The sequence below is a fragment of the Mirounga leonina genome, unplaced genomic scaffold (assembly GCF_011800145.1).
Source record: "Mirounga leonina isolate KUSES-001 unplaced genomic scaffold, KU_Mleo_1.0 Mir_168, whole genome shotgun sequence".
Lineage (NCBI taxonomy): Eukaryota > Metazoa > Chordata > Mammalia > Carnivora > Phocidae > Mirounga > Mirounga leonina.
The window spans coordinates 24,448,056-24,472,237 of NW_023270426.1; the positions used below are offsets into that span (position 1 = coordinate 24,448,056).

Sequence of the window (24,182 nt, forward strand, 5' to 3'; positions counted from 1 at the left end):
GAATGCCTAGTATCAGACAGTAAAGGACACCCTGGTTTCATAGTTGTAGGCATTGGTCCCAGTTAAGAAAGAGGTCACAAAGACCTGGCTTAGATGAAGATACTTAGAAGATCATTAAATTTAAGACCTGGGGGTTGGGGTATGTGGCTGGCTCAGTCTGTAGAACATGTGACTCTTGATGTCAGGTCCTGAGTTCAAGCCTTGGGCAACACTGGGCAAAGAGCTTACTTAGAAAACCAAAAAACCTGGGGGTTGATGGTCCATTTAAAAAATCCATTTCTGCAGGGGAGCCTGGCTGGCTGGCTCAGTTGGCAGAACATGGGACTTCTGATCTCATGGTTTGTGTTAAAGCCCCATGCTGGGTGTTGAGCTTACTTAAAATAAAGTCAGTTTCTGCGAGTATCACCAAGCCTTGTGGACATGCCCAAGGTCCTCTGGTTGGCCACATGGTGAGTGACAAGGACCCCCAACACCACATGGCAACTTTTCCATTCACACAGGACATACGGCTTCTCTGAGGTCCCTCACCTCACTTTCACCTCCCATTGAGGAGGCTGGGCATCAGTATATAAGATGTCTTAGAAGGCTTAGTACCACAGTGATGTGAGAAGCTTCTCTTCAGTCCCAGGGGCTTGTGCTCCTTATGTGCCCCATCACAGAGTGTTCCCATCTTTATGGAACCTGTGAGAACCCGAATGTTCAGAACGTCGACTGTTGTGCCCGTTTTCCTCAAGCAACTCCTTGCCAGCTCCGAGCACTGCTGGCCTGGCCCTCTGAGGGTATGCAGCCAAACTGCAGGAACCGGCAGGGCGCGTTCCCTTTGGCCCCGAAGGTGTTGAGCATAGGCCGCAGCAGTTTAAGCGTGTGCTTGGCCGGCCTGACGTCCACGACCTCCACATACCGAATTCTCGCGGTGTGGGGCTTTCGCTGCTTCCGGACTAACCTGGAGGCTGCTCTTGGGTGTCACCAAGCCATGAAAGACTGGCGTCCCTTTCCTATCCTGAGGGCAGTAAATCATCCCTACTAGTTGCGGGAGGGAGTCCCAAACTGTCAGCATCGATCAGGATGAGGGGAAAGGACTTAAGCAGTTCCCAGCTTTACGTGACGTGATCAAGGACAGCACTGACAGTCGCGCCGTCTACCTGGCCCAGCAAAGGGCCACGGTACCACGGACAAGCTGCTCACCTTGACAAGGGCGGGGTCCTGGGATCCACTCCACCCACGCTAGCTGCGGCCGGCCCGCCTCTGCCCGTCTTAGCGCCACTTCCGGCTCCGCCCCCAAGGCGGAAGTGGAATCTGGGCCACTCCTCCAGGCCAGGGGGAGGGTTTGGGCTCACCGCTCTAGAGTTGATCTGCTCCGAGTCCTTCGGTGCATGGACCGCACGTGTGAGGAGAGGCCCGCCGAGGATGGGAGCGACGAGGAGAACCCCGACTCCACGGAAACCCCGGTCCGCATCCGAGACACCCCGGAAGACATCGTGCTGGAAGCACCGGCCAGCGGGCTGGCGTTCCATCCGGCCCGCGACCTCCTGGCGGCGGGGGACGTGGACGGGGACGTGTTCGTGTAAGTGCTGGGCAGGGCTCGGGGCTGCGAGATCTGGAAGCTCCCTCGGGATGGAGGTGGGATGAGGAGAGAAAGGTGCAGAGAGACAAATCTTGACTCATCTGATCCGATTCGTTCAATAACATTTGGTTTTAAACCAGTTAACACACAAATCTCTTGAGACAACTGAAAGGAAGACAAAGTGGCTGGAATGTCCTGACAAAGCCCAGAGACAGTAGCAGGACAAGAAGGCGTTCAGGACGCTGTTATTTTTCACTGGATTATTTTACTGAGCCTGAAACGGGTTGAATGGGCCCCTTCCGCTTTGCTTCTTGCCTGCTTTAATCTTTCAAAAACACAAATCTAACCACCTCTCTTGATTAAAACCCCTCAGTAGTTTACCTTTGTTTTTAGGATTAAGTCAAAACTCCTTGATCTGGCTTTTAGGGTCTTGGCCATCTGGTTCTCGCTCACTTTCCCCTTACTTTCTGTGCTCATTCATTCTACCTTTTTAATGTATCTTAAATCCTCAGTTCTTTTGTGGGTTATTCCTTCTGCCTGCAAAACTTTCCCCTCACTTGTACCCACTATCCCTGAGTTCTCAACATCTCTACACTTGCCCTCCCGTTCCCCAGACTGAGTTAGATTACCCATTAGATGCTGCTGCGTTGGCACCAGATAACTTTCCCTCATAAACTTCGTGTGGTTTGCAATCCTACATCCATTTGTGTAATCATTTGAATGCTTGTCCCCTTCACTAAAAAAAAAAAAAAGTTTTTCAAACTTTTTGACCTCGCCGCACACCAAAAATAATTTTTATGTGTGATGCACCCTGATATTTTCTGGTTTATTACGTTGTTACTGCAGGCACACAGACAGAAAATGCTGATCGCAGCTCACTAATGGGTCATGACTGGAGTCTGAAAAACGCTTTTCTGTAATCTGTAGTCTGTTTTGTTCCCCATTATATCTCCTGCTTCTAGACCACGTTAGGTGCTCGGTAAGTGTCTGATTTTGAACAAGAGAAGTAGGCTGGAAGCAGTGAAAAAGTCATTGAAGGTTTTAACCAGAAGAGTTGTGCTGTCAGATTTACTTAATGACATTAAACCTCAACCTCCTCAGTAGCTTCAGTCACCTTGGGCAAGTTAACTTCCATATTTTCCTCTTCAAAAACGAGTAGTTTTTGGCATACCTCGGAGATCCTGCAGGTTGGGCTCGAGACCATCGCAATAAAGTGAGGCACACAAATTTTTCGGTTTCCCAGTTCATATAAGTATACTCTATACTGCAGTCTATTAAATGTGCCTTAGCATTATGTCTAAAAAACAATATACATACCTTAATTAAAAAATACTTTATGGCTAAAAAATGCTAACCGTCATGAGTGAGTCATAGTCGCTGGTCACAGATCACCATAACAAATATAATGAAAAAGTCTGAAATATTGTGCGGGTTACCAAAATGTGACAGAGACACGAAGGAAGCAGATGGTGTTGGAAAAATGGTACCGACAGACACGCTCCATACAGGGTTGCCACAGACCTTCCGTTTGTAAAAAATGCAGTGTGTGTGAAGCACAATAAAAGGAGGTATGCCTGGACCTACCTTGCAGAGCAGTCAGGTGTATACTGAGTTCAACAAATGTGGGTTCCTTTCTATTACTATTCACACTTAACTTACTTCATGCCAGACACTTGGGGGTCACTCTGAACCTCCAGCTTTACTCACATAACATTGCTTCAGTTTGTCTCCTCTTTCCTACCCTCAGCCACTGCCTTTTGGCAGGCTTCTAACTTCTTCCATGACCATTCCAAAGAGGTTCCTTTTCCCATAGGATTAAATTCATACTTCTGCTTGGCCTATATGGTCTCAAGTCCAGTCCAACCCATCTTTCCAGATTCACCCATTCACTCTCCTGCCACTGGAACCCTCCTCATTCCTTGTCTCTGCCCTAGAAGGGACATTGATTATCTGCCTCCAGTATCTGCCAGATGAACTACTTATTCTTCGTGACCCAACTCACATCTTGACCTTAGCTTTCCAGGGCTCTTTTCCCATGCTAGGCACTGGGACAGAGCAAATAAGGAGACCCTGTTCTGCTCACCAAAACTCCCTAGCAATTAAGTACTTTGTCATCTGGCCCTTTTTGAAGATCTGCTCTGAGGCAGGCACTAGGGATACACTCTGGACAAATACTTGCCTCAGAGCTGAGCTTCCAGGCTGGCCCTTCTCTGTTCCACCTCCATTTTGATCCTACCTCCTTTTCAGCATGTGGCCACAATATTCTGTAATTAGTTTTAACTTTCTTGAGCTCATATAGACCTGGAGTACAAGAGCCCTGTCTTTTGTTAATTTTTGTATTTCAAACTCCTGGGGCTCTTTTTTTTTTTTTTAAGATTTTTCAGAATGAGAGACTCAGAGCACAAGCTGGGGGAGGGGCAGAGGGAGAGGGAGAAGCAGACTCCCTGCTGAGCAAGGAGTCGATCCTAGGACTCTGGGATTATGACCTGAGCTGAAGGCGGACGCTTAACCAACTGAGCCACCCAGGCGCCCCTGTTCTGTCTTTAGCACATAGTTCACGCCCTCCATAGTGGTCCAGATCTAGTATTTCCCCAGGCTGGGGCTTTTAAGGATGACGTGGGGTCAGTTCACAAAGAAGTCCTGAGCAAATATACTTTGAATGTATGTTGAATTAAAGACTGAACATTTGAAAATGGAAAAATGGGATGGTAAGCTCCGTGGGTTTGGTGGTATGTAAGCAGCAGTTTCTAGAGAGGTGGAAGGTTGACTAAGTTGGTCTTTATATTCCCTGCTGGCAGGATCTGGAGTCATTCACTCTCTGCCTCCTCCCCCTAGCTTTTCCTACTCTTGCCAAGAAGGAGAAACGAAGGAGCTCTGGTCCTCAGGTCACCACCTCAAATCCTGCCGAGCTGTGGCCTTCTCTGAAGATGGACAGAGTGAGTATTGGGCAGGCAGCCAGCCAGCAATCTGTTGGCAAGGGAGCAGTGAGCAGCACCATGACCTGGGCACCTCTCTCCCCAGAACTTGTCACTGTCTCCAAGGACAAAGCCATCCATGTTCTAGATGTGGAGCAGGGCCGACTGGAAAGACGCATTTCCAAGGCTCACGGGTAAGGGGAGCTAATTGTGTGTTGAGGTCAAGGTAAGGTGGTAGCTTCCTCCCGGGACAAAATGCTTCAAGCAGCTCTGTGTCTCTAGCGCCCCCATCAACAGTCTGCTGCTGGTAGATGAGAATGTCCTGGCCACTGGGGATGACATGGGTGGCATCCGGCTCTGGGACCAGCGGAAGGAGGGCCCCTTAATGGATATGCGGCAGCATGAGGAGTATATCGCTGACATGGCTCTGGACCCAGCCAAGAAGCTGCTGCTTACGGCCAGGTACAGCCTCAAAGCTGCCTCCCTTTCCCTTCCCTGTTGCAGCGCCCTCCTTCGATGGGGGCTTTGGCCAAGCCCGCTGCTCTGTTCTCTCTACAGCGGGGATGGCTGCCTGGGCGTCTTCAACATCAGGCGGCGCCGGTTTGAACTGCTCTCAGAGCCTCAGTCTGGAGACCTGACCTCTGTCACGCTCATGAAAGTACGTCTCGGTGTGGGGCTTTGGGAGCACGGCAGGGATCTGTTCGGACAGGGCCCCCGCAGACATGGTTTCATTCTCTGCAGTATGGGAAGAAGGTGGCCTGTGGCTCCGGTGAAGGCACCATCTACCTCTTCAACTGGAATGGCTTTGGGGCCACAAGTGATCGCTTTGCTCTGAGAGCGGAGTCCATTGACTGCATGGTTCCGGTCACGGAGAGCCTGCTGTGCGCTGGGTCCACTGACGGAGTCATCAGGTGAGAAGAGGCCAGGACGGCCTGAGGTCGCACGAGGGGCCGACCGAACCAGCCAAGACCAAACTCTCTCTTCTCTCTGCCCAGGGCGGTCAACATCCTGCCGAACCGTGTGGTGGGCAGCGTGGGCCAGCATGCCGGGGAGCCTGTGGAGAAGCTGGCCCTCTGCCACTGCGGCCACCTCCTGGCCAGCAGTGGCCACGACCAGCGCCTCAAGTTCTGGAGCATGGCCCAGCTGCGGGCTGTGGTCGTGGAGGACTACCGCCGGCGCAAGAAAAAGGGGGGGCCGCTGCGGGCGCTGAGCAGCAAGGCTTGGAGCACAGCTGACTTCTTTGCAGGACTGAGGGAAGAGGGAGAAGACTGCGCAGCTCAGGGGGAGGAGGAGAGGGAGGATGACCGTGACTGAGGGCAGGAGCCAAGTCTTGGATAGGTCCCCCCGGGCACGTCTTGCTTCCTGGGCTGGATACGAGAGGCGCTACAGACTCCAGACTCGTACTGCTCTTGGGCTGTGCACAAAGGTGCAGAGCCAGAGGCTCGGGACTGAGGGTGCGGGGGGGAGGAGGTAAGTACTTGCTCTGGTAGCCGCTCACTCGGCCAGTGGGAGAGAAGCCCACGGCTGGGGCAAGATCGCACGGACACAGGTGTACACCAACCAGGGGTTTAATATAAATACAACCAGCAGAGAAAAACCCAAAATCACATACACCATAACCAGAATGTCATGTAGTGGGGACACAAGGCAGATTTCTGACCCTCTGGCTCAGCCAGCCTCCAAATAAAATCAACAAAGATGACAAATCAAGAAAATAAGAAGTGAGATTCATACTGGGCTGTGGGAGAAGAGGGGGTGTTTGTGTGTCTATCACACAGAGAACGGCCAAGGAATACCGTGGGGCCAGGTCAGACCCTGGGCCGGGAGGGGGAAAGCAAGGGTCCCTCACCACAACTTAGCCAAACCTGAGCTTTCCCAGGCCTCCTGGGGCCCTGCCCCAGCTGGGAGGCTGTGTCAGAGGTAGGGCGCGGCCCGGGCTCCTCCTCTCTGAGATTAGATGGCGGCTGCCCAGGCCTGCTGGGCTGGGGACGGACACAAGCTCTGCCAGCTCGTGCCGGCTGCCTGTGAAGAGGACAGCGTCACTGCTTAACCACGGTACCTGCCTCGGCTCCCGCAGACCGTACAAGGCTGGCCCCCGACTCCCTCAGTGCCTCTAGCATCCTGGCAGACACGGCATCCTTAGCCACCTCATGCCCGTTCTGCCCGTCTGGGGCCAGCACCACCCAGATGAGGCCGCTGAAGGGCACCGGGTGCCCAGGGATCACCACCTGGTACCAGAAGCGGTGCCAGCCAGCAGGGCCTGTGCCCAGACACTTGGTGAGGAACACGGGGCTGCCCAGCTTCATCCGCTGGCACAACAGCTGCAGGGCAGCCCGAGCCCCTTGGGACTCTAGCTTGTCCCTGGCTGGGGTCAGCCAACTGCCGTCTGGCTGCAGGCTCTGCGGTGAGGGACCCAGGAGCTGCTGGCGGAGTCGCTGCTTCAGGTCTGGCTTGAGCCACTCCACCGCCACCTGCTCTCCACAGAGGCGTGACTGCCCTGCAGGAGAAAGGCAGAGACAAGGGGGGAGGTCTAAGCCCTGGATCCAAGCTCCCAGGCCCTGTGAACCCTTTGGAGTCTACGCGGCCTGTTCAATTTCTAGCCTTCCCATTTCCTGGTGGTGTGACCTTGGGCGAGTTAACTTCTCCAGGCTTCTTTGTGTCTCTTTGAAAAGGGGGCGTAGTAGTTGCTACCTTCTGAGTTCCCTTATTGGAGTGCCGGTGGATGCAGGCTTTGTCTGCCTCATAACCATCATAATAGCTAACCTTTACTGTGATTACCTGCCACGACTCAGGGAATGTGCTAAGTGCCACCTAATTCTCACAACAGCCTGAGGTAGCAAGTTCTATAGCAGATAAAAGGTAGACTCTGTAGGACTGCCTCGGGCGAATTAATTTCTCCCCAAACCCTCTCTTCGTATCTAAAGAGGGAGCTCATTCTGTGTTTCACTGGAATGTTGGAGACTAAGTTAGGAGATAATGCCTGGGAAGCGTTAACGCAGGTGGCACCTGGGAGCACCAGCGGAAACTAAAAATCTCAGGTCATATATAGTATGACATCGAAAACTCAGACTTGCTTTACCCTACGATCTTGCTTTACCCTCTGTGCTGACGTGTAAAGTGCATGGCGAAATGTGTTTGGCCCCCACCAGCAGGCCCCCCCCCCCCCGCAGCCTCGTCCCCCCTACCTTCCACCAGGGCTTTTTTGGCCATGGCAGCGGCGCGGTGCGAGTTGAACTTGAGCAGCGCAATTTGCGCGGGCGCCGGCCCGGGGCTGGGCATCAGCAGCGCCTCCTGCAGGCCGGGGCCCAGGGGCTGCAGCGCGAGCAGCAGCGCGCGGCGGCTCAGCGCCGGGGGCAGCCCGTCCACACTCAGCTCGCACTTCTCCGTGCTGCGGCACACGAGCAGCGGGCAGGCCGGCCGCAGCGGGTGGTTGTGCAGCGTGGCGATGGCCGCCTGGGCGCCGCGCCGCGAACTGTAGCGCGCGTAGGCGAAGCCGCGGTTCAGGCCGCTGAAGGTCATCATCAGGCGGAACTCGTAGAGGCGGCCCACGCGCTGGAACAGTGGGATCAGCTGGTGCTCGTACACGTCCTGGGGCAGCCGCCCGATAAACACCTCGGACCCGGCCGGCGGCGGGCTGCCCACCCAGCCTGGGGGAAGGAGCGGAAAGGGGCACCGTCATCCTCCGGGACGGCTCCGGGTTTCGGGCCCGGGCACCCAGCGCGAGAGGGCCTATGAGCAAACGTCCGTGAAATGGGTGCAGCACTCGCACCCCGAGCGGCTGGCATAACCGGGTGCCTAGCTAACAACGCGGCTGGCGCAGGTAAGTGCACCTTAAGGCTGGCTCCCTCCCTCGGGGGGCGGGGGGCAAGGTGGGTGGCTGGAGAGCCACAGACAAGTCTCAGCTGCTTGATCGGAGGGGGTGCAACGGGTCGAGATTTCTGCCTGCAGAGCACTGGGCTAGGCCCCTCCCCCAGAGGATGCACGGTCGGGACCGTCGAGGCTGGCGGGGCCCGGCAGGCGTAGGGCTGCGACGTACCTGGGGGTGGCCCGCCATACTTCCTCTGCCCGTTCACCTGCACCAGGCGGATGCCCGTCTCCCTGACCCACGCCTCCAACGCCGCCTTGTTCTCGGGATTCACCCTCTCACACCACAGCTGAAGGCGAAAGGGCAGGTTGGAATGGCGGATCGCCGCGCCCGCCCCCCACCTCGCCTGTGGAGCCGGAGCCCAAGGGGCCACTTCTCCCTGCGCAGGTGGCGCTTGTCGAGCCCCTCTTGCCAGCCACTCACCTCACACTCCCGCTTGGACTGCATGGCTCTCGGACCAGCCCGTCGGTACCCCCTTTATAACCTCCTCCGCATCTCCCTCTGGAAGTTTCCCTACCCCTCCTCCCCCCAAGCTCTCATTGGCTCTGAACACGACCCCGCCCCCCAAGGGGGTGGGGGTATCCACTGCACGTGCGCCGCGGGAACCTCGGACCCTCAGGTGAAAGCTAGAGCCCTTAACTGGTGAGCGTGGTGAGCGTGCGGTGGGCAGCGCCGGCTCCTCGGGCGTGGCTGTGCGCGGGAGGCAGGAGCCTCAGCGGCACCCTTCACCCCGGGCAGGCGCCCAGGGAGCCCACTGTCAGTCTCTCCCCACTTTCGCACCGCTCAGGTGGTTGGAATGGCAGGCCCAGGCTCCCACAGGGAAGGCAGGACTAGACAGCAGTGACACAGGCAGGCTCCAGCGGTTGAGTCATTTTATTGGACCTGTAAGGATTAGGGGGGAGCACTCCCTCCATCTGGTTAGGGTCCTGCAGGGGCGACCATCTGAGGCTCCGTCCCTGGAGCACAGACGGACTAAGCCCCCAGGACATCCTGTGGAAAAACTGTGTAATACCTGGCCACTTTTGCCTGTGATTACCAATAAAATAATCATAATAAAAAGTCTCCGTTCTGACCACCGTTCAGGTCTTCCTGCTGGAACAGAAGTGTGCAAAGCTGTGAAGTATACATGCAGAGTTTTGTCTGAGCCTCACATGGTGCCAGTCCCACTTTCCCCTGATAGTTTGCTCAACTCAGCACATGCAAAGGGGCTGGCTTGTTCTCCTTTTGATTTCTTCCACAAGGTCTTCTCTTCGGACGTCCACCTGGCCAGGATGGGGAAAGAAGGTGGTGTGAGCATCTCTGACTCCACTGCTCCTAAGTGCCCACTGCTTCCCCTAGTCATCAGAGTTGGCTCAGCTGGGAGCAGGAACGCAAGCAAAGGCAGGCAAAAAGTAGACAGTGCTTCCTGGAGGAGCCAGAGACACAGGGTACAGATGGAGATGGGACTCCTACCCTACCAGGGCCATAGTAACAGGTTAACCTTTAGTCCTTTCCGAGTGGGCATTAACATGAGTGCCAGGCTTTTGCTCGGGTCTTGAATGGGCATGGCCTGCCAGCCATTCCCTGTCCCTCAGCCTTCCTGCCCACCTACCTACCTCTTCCCTGCTGGCCACTGAGCGGAGCTTGATGACCCCATCCTTGAGCTCCTGCTCACCGATGATGGCCACCAGTGGGATGCCTGCCTCCTCACAGTATTGCAACTGGTTCAGCAGCTTTGGGTTCTTCCTGTAGAGCAGCTCTGCCTGCAGGGGACCAGGGCAGAAGATGAGTGCTGGCTTCTACTGCCCTCAGGGACAACTTCCTTGGAAGGGGCCCAAGTGCTCTTGGCCCTCCTCCACAAAGTTGCTATGGATGAGCTTTTACTTCGTTTGTTCCTAGCACTCCCAAGTCTGCTGCCACCCTGGGGCCGGCCTCCGCTACCTTGATCCCGGCATCCCAGAGCTCCGAGACAAGCTTCAGTCTCTCCTCCAGCAGCTTCTTCTGGGCAGATGCAACAAGCACCTGTGTCTCTGTGGTCCGTACCTTCTCCTCCAAAGCCTGGGGAAGGGGCACATAAGTAAGAGTCCGAGAGCTGGGCTACCTTCAAAGAGCAAACGGAGCAGGCTGTTGTCAGGATTCTGAGAGACAAGGCCCAACTGCACGAGCTCCACAAGGACAGGGGCCCTGTCTTCTCCGCTAGCAACTGGGCATAAGGTGGCTCCTCAAAGATGTAAGAAATGAACTGACTGGCTTGTACATATGACTTGCCAGAACAGATCACGTAGGGCAAGAGTGAAGGTGGTTTACGTACAGTAACTTCAAACTTGTTTCCTTCTAGTACCTTACGGGTCCAAAAGAACATTCACACGGAAGTTCCCACTTACTGTCACCCAGTTCCCACTTACTGTCTGCCCAGTCAAGACACTGTGCCTCTTATACTTTGGCCACAGGGCCCAACCCAGGGTGTGGGTGGACAGGGGGAAAGGGAAAATGCTGCCGCCGCCCCTTGTCTTTTTCTGGAAAACTATTTTCATCGTTCTTAACAACCTAAGATACCTACTGGAACAGTGACCTCAACTGGGAAACATGGGTGGTTTCCGCTCCAGAGAAAAGGATGGGAGCACTGGGAAGATGACTGCCAGAGGATTCCCCAAGGGATGAAATGCAACCAGCCAGTTAAGCGTGCTTGAGGCCATGAGGGCCTTCCCTGGTGTTACTCCAGGGGCTAGAGAGTCAAGATAGCCACTGAAGGATCCCAAGACCTCAGATACATGCTTACCACTTAGAGACACCATCAGAGTAGGTAGGAGCAAGCCTTTGGAGTTAGACTGCCTGGATTCAAATTCTGACCCTGCTACTTAAGAGTTTCACAACCTTGAGCAAATTATGACCTATAATGCTTCAGCTCCCTTGTGTAGAAAATGTAAACAATACATTTACAGGGCTGTGTAAGAATTTTACTAGATAATGCATGAAAAGCACTAAGCATGGTGCCTAGTACAGAGTAGTAAACTATTAAGCATTCTGTATTCTGAAGAAGATCTGGGTCTTTGGTTATACCAGCTATGACTTCTGACAGTGCTGAGGGAAGCAGGGACCCAGAGGAAAGGATTCTGTGAAGAATGATCAAAGATCCATAAAGCGGTCGACAGTGGGGTGCGAGTCTGTGAAAGACAGCAACCATCTTTTCTCCATTTCTTCCAGAGATGCTCCTTGACCAACACAGTACTATTTGCCCCCTTGAAGATCAAAGAAAACAGCTCACATGCCACCAGCTGCCCACCCCCAGGACGTACCTCTAGCCTCTGCTCCACAATGGAAAAGATCCGCTCCACCCCAATGCTGAGCCCCACGCATGGCACCTTGCGTCCTTTAGGGTCGAACATGCCCACCAGTCCATCATAGCGTCCTCCAGCAGCCACACTGCCCACCCCCAGGGGCTCTTCCCCTGCTCGGACTGGGGTTTGTAGCAGCACTGCCTCATAGATCACCCCAGTATAGTAGTCTAGCCCTCGAGCAAGGCTCAGGTCAAAGGAGATCTGTGGAGACAAAATCATAGTACAAGATGAGGATCAAGGAACTGAAACCCCGGAGTTCAGCTAAGGTGTCCACCCCCAGGCTGACTCACCTTGTCAGCAATGCCAAACAGGGTCAGGTATTCAAACAGTAGTTTTAGGTCTCCCAGGCCCTCCAAGGCCTGTTTGTTTTGGGATAGTTCAGGATCCTGGAGCAGCTGTTCCACCAGGGATACCCCACCTGGGAAGGTATCATTTGTGAGCCAGACTGACTGACTGGACTACACACACACACACACACACACACAGTTGTTTTGGCGTAAGATTTGAGGCCAGTTTGATGGCTCTTGGAGAGGCAGGGTCTGTTCCTCACCATGCTGCTGGACATAGTCCCCAATGCGGTCAGCCACCTCTGGTGCGAGGCCCTTCTCTCCCACCATCTCGTTCTTTACTTCCTCCCAGGACACCTAGGCAGACAGATACCAGTAAGGGACCCCTGGGTAGTTCTCCACTGCAGAGCAAGTGTGGGCCCTCCAGAAGTTGCCTCCAGAAGTTGCCTTTCACCCTATATTCTGGGGCTAATCTTCCTTTGGTGAGCACAGAGGCACGGCCCCTCTCTCCTGATCTTGTTTTACGTCTCTCAGAGCAGCAGATGATTCTCTGACATAGCTTGGAGATAAAGGAAATGTACTGAGAAAAGAAGAGTGACGTGTTTAGGTCATTACCTTGTCCAGCTTGTCCACCGAGGAGCAGATGGTCCGGAACTTGCTATCAGGCACACCACAGATGGCAAACATCCCATCTAGGATGCGCCGATCATTGACCTGCAGGGACCCAAGGCATAGTGAGGAGAGGATCTCTTTGTGTGACCATCAATAGTTCTGGTCACTTGGGCTACTGGTCTCTCTGCACAAGGATCTTCTATGAGAAGCTTCGCCCAACTTTGCCCTCCCAAACCCGTTCAGCTCTGACCTTGACCAGGAAGTCACCTATCTGAAGGGAACTCAGGATCTCACACATGATCTTCAGGCATTCTGCATCAGGGATCATGGGGTCAAATTGTCCGGCAATGTCAAAGTCCTGCAGGGAGATGGGTAGGTATAGTCCTCAGAGTTTTAACCTTCTTAAGGGCAGGGCGGGGAGCAGGGGAAGACGCAGCCCTGGGAGCTCTGCTTTTTCCCTATAAAGGCCTATCTGCACTCATGCACATACCGCCTTCTTCATTATCTGTCCTATCACCAACCCAGAGGAAACTCCCAGCATTCTTGGGTCTCTTACCCATCCTGGTTTCCCTTCTGTCTACATTCCTTCATTATCTCACTCATCTATTTTTCCCTATTTTCTCCTAGCACTGTGGGGGCAAATATATGGCCTTAATACTTAGCCATTTTCTCTACTTATTCAGAAGCTCTGCCACCACTCTGGATGATCTGATACTTCAAATCCAATTTCCCCATCCTTTGCTGTGATCCAATCACTGTGGTTTAATATAAAGAACAATGGACCAAAAGTTCTGCTCCTGACTTTGGCTTTCTTATCCCTATGATCTCTTTTTTTTTTAATTTCAGAGGGAGAGACAGTGAGAGAGGGAACACAAGCAGGGGGGGTGGGAGAGGGAGAAGCAGGCTTCCTGCCGAGCAGGGAGCCTGATGTGGGGCTCGATCCCAGGACCCTGGGATCACGACCCAAGCCGAAGGCAGACGTTTAACGACTGAGCCACCCAGGCGCCTCCATCCCTATGATCTCTTAATCTTGCTGAGTCTCAAATTTACTCATATGTAAAATGGGGAGAATAATCCCTATCCTCTACATGAAAATGCTAAAGAAATCTAAGGTTAGCACTATCTGGTGCAACCAGTTTGTTCAGTGCACCATGAGTACTCAGTAGATTCTACTAAGTTGAGGGAGGGCCAAGTTCCCCATCACGCCCCACATACTCACACACTGATAGAATTCCCGATACCGGCCGCGGGTCATGGCTGGGTTATCTCGCCGATATACTTTGGCTATGTGGTAGCGTTTAATGTTGGTCAGTTTATTCATTGCCAAGTATCGAGCAAAAGGAACCTGGTAACAGTTAAGGAGAAAGACCCCTCCTCACACAGTCCGGCAGTTGATTATCACCACCAACAGAAGCTCTCTATGTGTGAGTAAAACCACAACCTGTAAGATTAAGAGCATTTCTGAACATCAGAATCAACTTTGTTAGCACAGCAGAAGTCTCAAAAAAGATTAGGGTTCCTCTCTCTTTGGTTAGTGTCTCCCCTGGACTATGCTGAGCACAGGAGGGGGCCAGGCAGATCGGCCAGAGAACAGAAAAAGGTCTCCATGTAGGATTTCTGAGCAGATGATTCTCTGACATAGCTTGGCGATAAAGGAAATGTACTTTTGGTCAGTTAAGGAGAACTTTGCCCACTGGACAGGGCAGGGGAGAGATACTCTGGAGCCAAGGGATTACTGAGTTGGAACAGGTTCCCAACATAAAGCTGAGGTCTCACTCGGGATTCAGAAGACTTTTAAGGCTATGTTCTATTTAGCTAAAGTCCCATTCCTGATTTAAAGAAGTAAGTTCCAGGGATGCCTGGGTGGCTCAATCCGTTGAACGTCTGCCTTCAGTTCAGGTCATGTTCCCAGGGTCCTGGGATTGAGTCCCGCCCATCAGGTTCCTTGCTCAGTGGGAACCTGCTCCTCCCTCTGCCTGCCACTCCCCCTGCTTGTGCTCTCTCTCTCTCTGGCAAATAAATAAATAAAATCTTTAAAAAATAATAAGGAAAGAAAAAGACAGAAAGAAAAAGAAAGGAAAGGAAAGGAAAAGAAAGAAAGAAGTTCCTTGATTGCCATAAGCATCATGTTTAATCCCACCTATGTCTGGCTATCCCCAAACCTGAGGCTAGAAATAGCCCCAGCCCAGTGAGAACTGAATTGATCCAAAGTACCAAGAGCCCAAGTTTAGAAAGATACAGTAAGGTCATAACGAAGGGATAGTAGCTCTCCACCCTGGTCCTTCAGGTCATAGATAAGCTTAGAGTCTTCTCCATACTTCCCAGTCAGTGTTTCCTGGAGAAAATATAAAGAAAGGTGGTCACAATGATAAATATAACAATTTAAAAGGAATTTTTAAAACAAAAACCCACCATCTTAACATGACTGATTCCAGCTTGTCTATACTTCTTCTGCTGTCTATCCCAATGCTTATGTATTTGATGTTAACTATAATAAAAAGGAAATACCAATTTCATTTTCTGCTTATCACATTTCCATTTTGTGACACAGCTGAAGTATTATTTTTAAAAGCTGCATAATACTTCAGTGAGAAGCAGCTCTGTATTTCCTTCCTTCCTAGTGTTACATTGTTAGTTGATTAGGTTATTCCAAAAAAAAAAAAGTTCCATAACATTTCAATAAACACACTTTGGTATATAGTTTTTTCTTTGGAATATACATTTTTTGAGAATTAAACTCCTAAAAGTGGATTATTAGATCAATAAAATGTTTTTATGACGCTTAAAGTTTGAACAATGTCAAAAGGCAAAACTGAAATAGCAGTTCTTGCGATGTGATGCCTTCAATAAGGTGATAACATACTTCACTTACCAGACTGGTGGCAAAGTTTAAAAAGCCTGAAAATTCCCAGTGTGTAGAATTAGAAACACTCATACATTGGTTGGTGTTATGGGCTGAACTGTGTCCCCTTCAAAATTCATATATTGCAATCCTATCCCCCAGTAACTTCAGAATGTGACTATATTTGGAGACAGGGTCTTTGAAGAGGTAGTTAAGCTAAAATGATGTCATTAGGGTGGGCCCTAATCCAATATAAGTGATGTCCTTATAAAAAAAGGAAAATTGGACACAGACAGAGGGAAGATGATATGAAGAAACTGGGAAGACACCATCTACGGCCAAGAAGCAAGGCCTGAAACAGATCCCTCATGATCCTCCATAAGAACCAACCCTACTGACACTTTGTCTTGGACTTCTAGCCTCCTGACACTAAATTTGCTGTGTAAGCCCCCCAGTCTACAGTTCTTTGTTATGGCAGCCCTAGCAAACTAGGAGAATTGGTAAACATAAATGAGTACAATCTTTTGACCCAGCAATTTCATTTCTATGAATTCACCCTGCAGATGAATGCCCACCAGTACCAGACATTGTTCTAAGCACTGAATATAGATCAGTGAACAAGACAAAGGTAGTCCATACCGTCACGGATCTTTCCTACCAAGGAGAAGAGACAGGCAGTACACTAAGGCAAGGAAACAAATGAACAGATGATTTCAGTTAGTTACAGCTGCTCTAATGGAAATAAAACAGGTCAGTGTGATAGACAAAGGACATTTCATTTATTTATTTTTTAAGATTTTATTTATTTATTTGACAGAGAGAGACACAGCGAGAGAGGGAACACAAGCAGGGGGAGTGGGAGAGGGAGAAGCAGGCTTCCTGCGGAGCAAGGAGCCCAATGCGGGGCTCCATCCCAGGACCCTGGGATCATGACCTGAGCCGGAGGCAGACGCTTAACAACTGAGCCACCCAGGCGCCCCAACAAGGGATACTTTAGACAAGATAGTTGTAGAGGACTATTTGAAGAATGGCATTTTAGTTGAGATCTGAAATTAAAATCTTTAATCTCTATTTTAATCTGAAATTAAAGCTGAACAGAGTTAGGGGCAAGGGAGTTCAAGAAGAGGGAAAAGCAAGTACAAAGGCCCTGAGATAGAAACATATTTAGAATGGTCCAGTCACAGAAAGAAGACCAGAGTAGCACAGTGGCCAAGGGGAAGAATAGCACGAGATGAGGCGGGCAAGATAGGCAATGGCCAGATCATGCAGGGCCTTGTAAGCAAGAGTAGAATTTGGATTTTGTTATAAATGTAATGTTTTTAAACAGGGAGTGTTGCAATCTGTTTTTGTTTTTTTTAACAGTAAAGAACTGGAAACAATCTCAGGGTCCATGAACAGGAAACCAGTTATATATTGATTCTTTATATGTATGGTTTGTATGTATCTCAAAACATCTCAAGTACAGGTACCAGGGAATTCATAGTAGAGAGGACCATAACAACTTTCACTAACCAGGGCTCTCTTCTGGAAGCCACCAGCCATGGCCACGGCAAATAAAAAGCAGGGCCTCTCCTTCTAAACCAGGCCTGCTCCCCTTCTCATTGGAGAAAATACTGGCCTTTGTCCCCAACAGGAGAGAGACCTCTCAGTCTCTTGTCACCTTCCGTGTTGTTTGTGTATCCACTCTCCCACCACGCAATTTCTCCTCACCCAGCCCTCACCTTTCGTTCGAACACAGGCGTATCGATTACTTCTGCACCATGACGCTTGAAGCAGCTGACGATTACATCAAACACCTTCTCCCGAACAGCCATCTGCCGGGGACTGTAGTCTCTTGTACCCTGGGAGTCCCAATCAGCCAAAGAACCAGGGATGGGATTTAAAAACAAACAGGGAACATGCAGGTCAAAAATATAAAAGCATGACCTCAAAGATGACAAATGCAAACACTGCCCCAAACTTTTTTTCCTACAGGCTACGGAGTCGTAAAGCAAGCACAAACGATTCCCTAGTAATTACCACACCCATCTGCTATCACCCTTCTAAATTCTATCCGCTTTTTAGCGTGGTTCTATTTTCTAGAATTCTTAGAATGCTATTTTCTCTCTTTCTTTTCTTTCTTTCTTCTTTCACACTATTTTCTGAGTAGTTTTCCTAAAAACTCTTTTTCTGTGATACCAGAACATTTCCCTTCCTAAGAGAAAACACCTACCTGATGAAAGGTATATAACCAACTCAAACTGGCTTAGCTAGTTGAATTCCAAATTTTATAAGTAACATTTTCCCCCAGCATAACTTAAAAAAAAATTCTAATAAATACTATTTGTTCTCTAATTTGTTTCTAATAGCCCTGTGACATAGGCTAGGCAGGTACCTTTTATGGATGAATTACAGGATATTGAGAAGTTAAATCATTACCTAAGGCCACTCAGCAGGTTCGTGGCAGTCAGGACTAGAACGCTGTTCTTCCCGATGAGAGCTTCGAATCTGGGTGTTTACACCCTACTCTCAAGTCTTTGGTCTCAGGACCTCTTTAAACTTTACTATTTATTAAGGACCCCAAAGTGGATTATACCTATCAAAGCTTATTGTATTAGAAATTAAAACTGTGAACATTTAAGAATATTTATTAATTCAGTTAACAAATAGTAAATCCATTACATGTTAACATAAATAACATTTTAGGAAAATGTAACTACTTCCCAAAACAAAAAAAATTTGGTGAGAAGGGTGGTGTTGATTTACATTTTTGCAAATCTTTAATGTCTGGCCTAACAGAAGACAAATGGGTTCTTATACATGCTTTGTGCATGTATACAATTCTGCTGTGATGTTGTTCTGGTTGCATACAGAAGATCTAGCCTTACAAAGATGTGTAATTGTAAAATAAGGAATATATATTTTTTTAAGATTTTATTTATTTATTTGACAGAGAGAGAGAAAGAGAGCAAGTATGCGCACACAAGCAGGGGGATCGGCAGGCAGAGGGAGAGGGAGAAGCAGGCTCCTCGCTGAGCAAGGAGCCTGATGTGGGGCTCAATCCCAGGACCCTGGGACACATGACCTGAGCCGAAGGCAGCCGCTTAACAACTGAGCCACCCGGGCGCTCCAAGAAGGAATATTTTAATAAACTTTTCAGCTAACTGTAGATATTCTTCTTAAACTACACCAAAATCCAACAAATGGCAGTTTCTTAAAGATTGGTTGCAGTGTGGAATCTTCACACTGCAATGAACTTTTCACAGTGTTACATTAAAATCCATTACTTATATACGGTACCCAGAATTCACAGAGACAGAAAGAACAATGGTTACCTGGGGACTGGAGGGAGGGTAGAGGGGGTAGTTACTGCTTAATGGGTGCAAAATGTCAGTTTGTTATGATAAAAAAAAAAGTTCTGGGGATGAATAGTGGTGATGGTTCCACACAATGTGAACCTACTTAATGCCACCAAACTAGACTTAAAAATGGTTTAAAAAGGGGTGACTGGGTGGCTCAGTTAGTTAAGCGTCTGCCTCTCCCTCTCTGCCCACCCCCTCCCCCCAGTGCTCTCTCACACACACTGCTCTCTCTGTCAAATAAATAAATAAAATAAAATCTTTAGAAAATGGTTAAAATGGCAAATTTCATGTTACATATATTTTACCATAATTTTCAAAATAGCGATTACTCCATCTTGTACTTTGAATGAATCTTGTACCCATGCGTGATTTTACAACATTATACATTGGTCATGTGGAAAATATTGGTTCATTGATAAATTATACAGAGCTTCCAAATATTTACGCACTTCATTGTATCAGAAAACACATTTGTTAATATCAACACAGAGCTCACCAGGAAAGTCTTTAACTACTATACTGGGAAGCTGTCTAGATCATGGGGAAAGATACAAGTTCCCTAAAATCCTAACTTTCACTTGAATGTTTGAATTTTATCACTGGCAACAAATATTGTCAGATGTTTTCCTTGAGGTGACAAAGCTCACTTCGTTTTCCTCAAGATGTCTGCCAAATACCCAAATCTTTAAAACAACAGTTTGTCTTTCGAGTAAAAAAGGTGTCCTGTGAAAAAAGTAGCTAGTTAGCTTAAATTCATGCTATGGCACAAGCATTTTTCCTACTTTGGAACGCAGCAGAAGTGCTTTATGTATACTTCCCATTTCATCACACGGAATACTAAAAAAGTGTACTCAAAATGAGTAATTTTTGAGTAATAAAATGAGTAATTTTTACTGTTTTATCAAGGACATTCCTCAGTAAAATTGATTTTTTTTTTTTAACCGCGAGTGCATGAAAGTAAAGAACATGATGGCTATTAGAATACTGTAGGGCCACTGTCATGTTTCATGCTAAGATACCAGCAGTTCTACTCACCAGTTTTGCATCTTCATAGCAAATGTGGTCACAAAGGCAAATAACGTTTTGGTATAATCATAAAAATAATTTTGACCATAAAAACCTCTTGAAAGAGTCCTGTCCCCATGATACTGAGTTTTCTGTTAATATAAATCACACATCAAGGAATGTGTTTCAACAAATTAAAGTGGATATTAACTCTCCAGTATAATTTCACTTTCTTTTCAAATAGTAATTTTCAAACACACATTATAGAGAATAGTATCATACACCAGCATGTTATCTACTACCCAGCTTCAATAACCATCAGCATCTGTTATTTTTACTTTATCTAAGCCCCAACTTTTTTTTTTTCCTGGAGTATTTTAGAGTAAATCCAGCCATTATATCAGTTTGTCCCTAAATATTTGTCTGATTCTCTAGTGCACAAGGTTTAAAAAAAGCCGAAACACTACAATACCATTATTACAACCAACAAAACAAACAGCAACCCTTTCATATTATCTAATACCCAAGCCATGTTTAATTTTCCCCAATTGCCTCAAGAATACTTTTTTATGGTTGACTTGTTTGAATTAGATTCTAAATGAAGCCCATTCACTGTATTTGTCTCTTGTCTAATCCACAAGTTTCCTTTCCTTTAAAAAAAAAAGTCATTTATTTGTTGAGAGAATTGAATTTTTTGTCATAAAGAACTTCTCATATTCTAGATTTCATTAACAGTATATTCAATGTATCATTTAATACATTCCTCCATCTCCCATATTTCTGGTAAACTGGTAGGTCAGAATCCCGATTAGATTCAAGTTCAATTTTTCTTGCAAGAATACTTCATAGGTGGGGCTGTGTACTTCTTATTGCATCACATCAGGAGAAACATAATGTCTGGTTGCCCTGCTTTTAGTGATGTTAAGATTGATCACTGGGTTTAAGTGAGGCCAGCCTGATCTATCACAAATTCCCCATTAATTTTTCACTAAATAGTATGAAAAACTATTGATAATCACTGCTTTGTGATTTTACATTGTCTCTTTAACATCTGAAATTAGTTATGTGTAGAAAAGACTAGCTTAATGGATTTAGGAGCCCAAAGAATGAACCTAAAAAGGCGACACCTCAACACAAGGAAGACCCTTCTCCTTTGGAATCCAGTTCCACATACAATTATTGAATTATCTGTTCAGTTCCAGACACATAGTCTCAGCCTCTCAGGGTAAATAAACCATGTGAATAATTGAAAGTCACCAAGAAATGCAATAGTAGAGATATATATATGAAGTGCCAAGGGAACCCGGATGAAATGGTAAATAATTCTGTTTATAGAACTTACAAAGACGGACATCTGAACTGAAATCCTGGAGACTGGGCTAGTAATCTCCAACGTCATTCCAATCCACTCCACTCTCCCTCTGTATTCAAGGTTCTACCCTTGAAACTACCAGGGCTCTTTTCTCCTTCAGGATTTCCATACTCTACCTGAACCTATCTTCCTCACGCTCTTTCCCTGGCTAACTCCCATTCATCTTCGGTCAGTTAGTATATCACTTCTTCAGTGAGGTTTTTTCAGACTCTCTAGTTCTTATTTGTCTCGGAGAATTCTTATTATTTCTTTATATCATTTATCACAATTTATAATTACATCTTCAAGAGTGGGATTATTTGTCCTACGTCTGTTCCCTTCAGTAGGAGGTAAGCTCCATGAGGGCAGGCTATATAGTTCACCATGGCATACTCACTGCTTCCTACGGTGCTAGGCACATAGTAAACACTCAATAAATATTTACTGAATGAAAGAAGGAGTAGCAGTAGCTGGCGTACTCCCCTAAGCACCCAGCTGGCCTAGTTTCTGCCATCACTTTGCTATCCCAGAATGACGCAGACTCCAATTCAGCCCAGCGCCCAGAGCAACTGTTCAGGGAAGCAGGGGCATCCACCCTTGGGAGTGGGGTTGGGGGCTTTCTCCTTAAAGGAATTATATTTACCTTGGGGGTTTTGAGCACAAACTTCTGTTTCCCTTCATCAGGGCCCAGCTGCGCCTTCAGTTTCAGTAGTTTTGCCACCTCCTCCTCGATCTGTGGAGGTAAAGTAGGTGCTGGGCTATCACGTCTGCCACTCCCTTCCCTCCTCAGCCATTCATTCAGTATCCCTCCCTCATCAGAATCTGGGGCCGATCTCTCGACTCAGGCCCACCTTTGCTTCTCTCGGGTCCTACCCCGGCCACCTCCCCACCCAGGCTCTGCTTCTCCCTACCGGCCCGGTCCCTTTTCCCACATCTTTCCTCTTTGCAGACCACCCAGCTCTATGTCCTCCCTGGCTCTACTTTGGCCTCTCCCCTGCCACCTGGGTCGCACCTGCTCAGCGCTGGCCTTCTGCTGCTTGAGGGCCCGCACGCGCTCTCCCTGAAATCGCACTAGCTCCTCTAGTGCCGCACGTTCAGCCATACTGCAGCCAACCGGCGATGAGCCCTGCCTAGATCGGCCCTCGGTGCCGCAGCCTCAGCTCGGACTACTTCCGGCTATCGAGTCACTGGCCCACACGCCTAGAGAGCCTCCGCCGAGCACAACAACCACTTCCGGCTACTACCGGAAGTGCTGAAGCTAAAACGGAGCTTGAGAGGTTCGGAGCCATCCTTCAGGCTTTGGAAGGTGCGGAAGTGATCGCATTTTCGCTGGTGCTACGGCTAACCTCTACAGCGCTCTGCACCCTTACTGGGGCGGGGTCCGACCTGCCTCGTTCTCAGGTCCTTTGGCTCCTGTCTCGGAAAGGCTGCCTCCAGTTACGCGATGCCCCCGTTCGGACTCCTGCACATGAGGGCCTGGGTTTCACTGTTCAACCAGCTCCTGCGGCCGTCCGGTCTTGTGTGCATCAGGGAGGTCCATTTTCATAGCCAGGTGAGCCAGACTGAGTGGTCTGTTGGGGCAGGATATCAAGGTCTGAAAGCATGGACTGCATGCAGTCTAGTAGTACAGTCGGGGTTTTTTTTGAGTAGTCTACCGGTACTGAGCTAAGCATTTTAGATGCTTTGTCATTTAATCTTCATAGCAATCTTGAGAGATTGGGATTATTTCCATTTTACAGTTGAGGAAAGAGCTGCAAGGTTAAATGACTTATCTACGGATACATAGTAAAGGAGTCTTTTTAATAGAAGTCCACAGTCACTTATGTGAACCTCTTGGGGTCAAACACATTCTTAAGCAAAGTATATGAATATCCCCATTAAGTGAGATGACTGAAGACCACAGGTAGACTGAGTTCACATTAGAGTTACCTCAAAATGAGCTCCCCCTCCCTGAAAATAAAGAAACCCCAAAACCACTTTTCGGTTTTTAGAGATTTTTGGATTTTGGAATTGCAGAGGAAGCACTGTGGACTTGAACTGCCATCCTTTGGAGGAGAGAATCCGCCAAAATATGGAACTACCACATCCTCTGTATTTCTGGAAGGGCCGGCATACAGCCTACTGCTAATAAACAAAATTACCAATTCATTTTTACTTTGGTATAGACCCTAGCAGATGCATTGTGCTACTATGAACAGCAGGGTTCAGATCTTTTGTTATTAATTTTCGTTACAGCATCCTACCAGTCTGATTTTTTAGTTCAATTTGGATATCCATTCCTGGTCACTCCACAAGCATGTTGTGTGTTTTGGGCTTGTTCTCTTCTGTCTTTAGGTTACTTTTTCCATGTCTCTAAGCCTAATGACCATTGCTTCCTTATTAAAAATTCATGTTCATGTTTTTGCTCTTTGAGTAGGAACTAAGAATTGGAGATCATATTAATTCCTACTCCTAGATGGTTGGTGGAAGTAGTGGTGGAGATTGTTCTGTGCCTTCATTGTTCTCCGGTGCTTAAGCTTTTCCAGACATTTAAAAACTCCAAATATGATAAAAACCTGATCTCATGTGTATTAAGTACATAGAGCAAATATGATGTATGTTTTGGAGGGAGGCCGAGATTGAAGTAGATAAAACAGTGTTCAGGTTGTCTTGCTCAGGGCCAGATGTCTTTGCAGGTCGGGCCATAGGGCCAGAGATGTCCCAGGTCTGGCCAGTCTTGTGGCTCACATCTCACATTCCTTTTTCTGCCAGGTTTCAGAGGCAGTGTTAACATCCCAACTGAAACCACATCAAGAGAAATCAAATTTTATTATCAAGACACCAAAGGTAATGCCCTTTACCCCACCCTGTCCTATTAGAGTGCCTTGGAGACTGCCCTCTGCTCTGCTTGTCTCTTCCTAATCCCTTTTAATGTCTTTTGAGACTAATTTAAAAAAAAAGTTCACTATTCTTGAGATACTGATAGGGCTCAGTCAACTGAGCCTTTTCCTTCAACTTCCAACTTTCAATTATAGATGTTGTTTAACTCTTTGTCTTAAATGGACTTGTTTTTTGTCTGTGTTTTCACCATGGCTGCTTTTGGT

At 48.4% G+C, this 24,182-nt stretch overlaps 4 protein-coding genes across 8 annotated transcripts in view; 2 read left to right on the forward strand and 2 right to left on the reverse strand.

Moving 5' to 3' along the window:
* The first annotated feature begins 1,276 nt into the window (after positions 1–1,276).
* On the forward strand, positions 1,277–6,178 carry WDR55 (WD repeat domain 55). Of its 2 annotated transcripts, XM_035014313.1 has the most exons (7): positions 1,282–1,564; positions 4,400–4,500; positions 4,586–4,673; positions 4,762–4,941; positions 5,038–5,137; positions 5,221–5,390; positions 5,475–6,178. In XM_035014313.1, exons 1-7 carry the CDS (start codon positions 1,374–1,376, stop codon positions 5,791–5,793), a joined length of 1,149 nt encoding a protein of 382 aa, XP_034870204.1. In that variant the 5' UTR covers positions 1,282–1,373; the 3' UTR covers positions 5,794–6,178. The 2 variants fall into 2 exon arrangements, with proteins under 2 accessions (XP_034870205.1, XP_034870204.1); XM_035014314.1 differs by lacking the exon at positions 4,762–4,941 and having other exon boundaries at positions 1,277–1,564; positions 4,984–5,137.
* Positions 6,032–9,472, reverse strand: DND1 (DND microRNA-mediated repression inhibitor 1). Its single transcript, XM_035015048.1, has 4 exons — positions 9,418–9,472; positions 8,516–8,767; positions 7,665–8,126; positions 6,032–6,976 (listed from the first exon to the last, which is right to left on the reverse strand). Exons 1-4 carry the CDS (start codon positions 9,470–9,472, stop codon positions 6,519–6,521), a joined length of 1,227 nt encoding a protein of 408 aa, XP_034870939.1. The 3' UTR covers positions 6,032–6,518.
* Positions 9,204–22,298, reverse strand: HARS1 (histidyl-tRNA synthetase 1). 2 transcript variants are annotated; one of them, XM_035014309.1, is made up of 13 exons: positions 22,112–22,298; positions 21,743–21,832; positions 17,124–17,243; positions 14,800–14,895; positions 13,780–13,905; positions 12,811–12,918; positions 12,564–12,662; positions 12,212–12,305; positions 11,952–12,079; positions 11,620–11,862; positions 10,265–10,381; positions 9,940–10,086; positions 9,204–9,606 (listed from the first exon to the last, which is right to left on the reverse strand). In XM_035014309.1, exons 1-13 carry the CDS (start codon positions 22,199–22,201, stop codon positions 9,535–9,537), a joined length of 1,530 nt encoding a protein of 509 aa, XP_034870200.1. In that variant the 5' UTR covers positions 22,202–22,298; the 3' UTR covers positions 9,204–9,534. The 2 variants fall into 2 exon arrangements, with proteins under 2 accessions (XP_034870200.1, XP_034870201.1); XM_035014310.1 differs by lacking the exons at positions 21,743–21,832; positions 22,112–22,298 and adding an exon at positions 14,973–15,048.
* A 36-nt stretch (positions 22,299–22,334) lies between these two features.
* Positions 22,335–24,182, forward strand: part of LOC118016729 (histidine--tRNA ligase, mitochondrial) — an 8,636-nt gene continuing 6,788 nt past the window's right edge. For all 3 annotated transcript variants that reach the window (XR_004680893.1, XM_035014311.1, XM_035014312.1), the window contains exons 1-2: positions 22,335–22,651; positions 23,851–23,925. Coding sequence is in view for 2 of the 3 variants with exons in the window: in XM_035014311.1 (XP_034870202.1) it covers positions 22,544–22,651; positions 23,851–23,925 (183 nt within the window). In the remaining variant the exon portion in view is untranslated. The remainder of the gene's footprint in view (positions 22,652–23,850; positions 23,926–24,182) is intronic.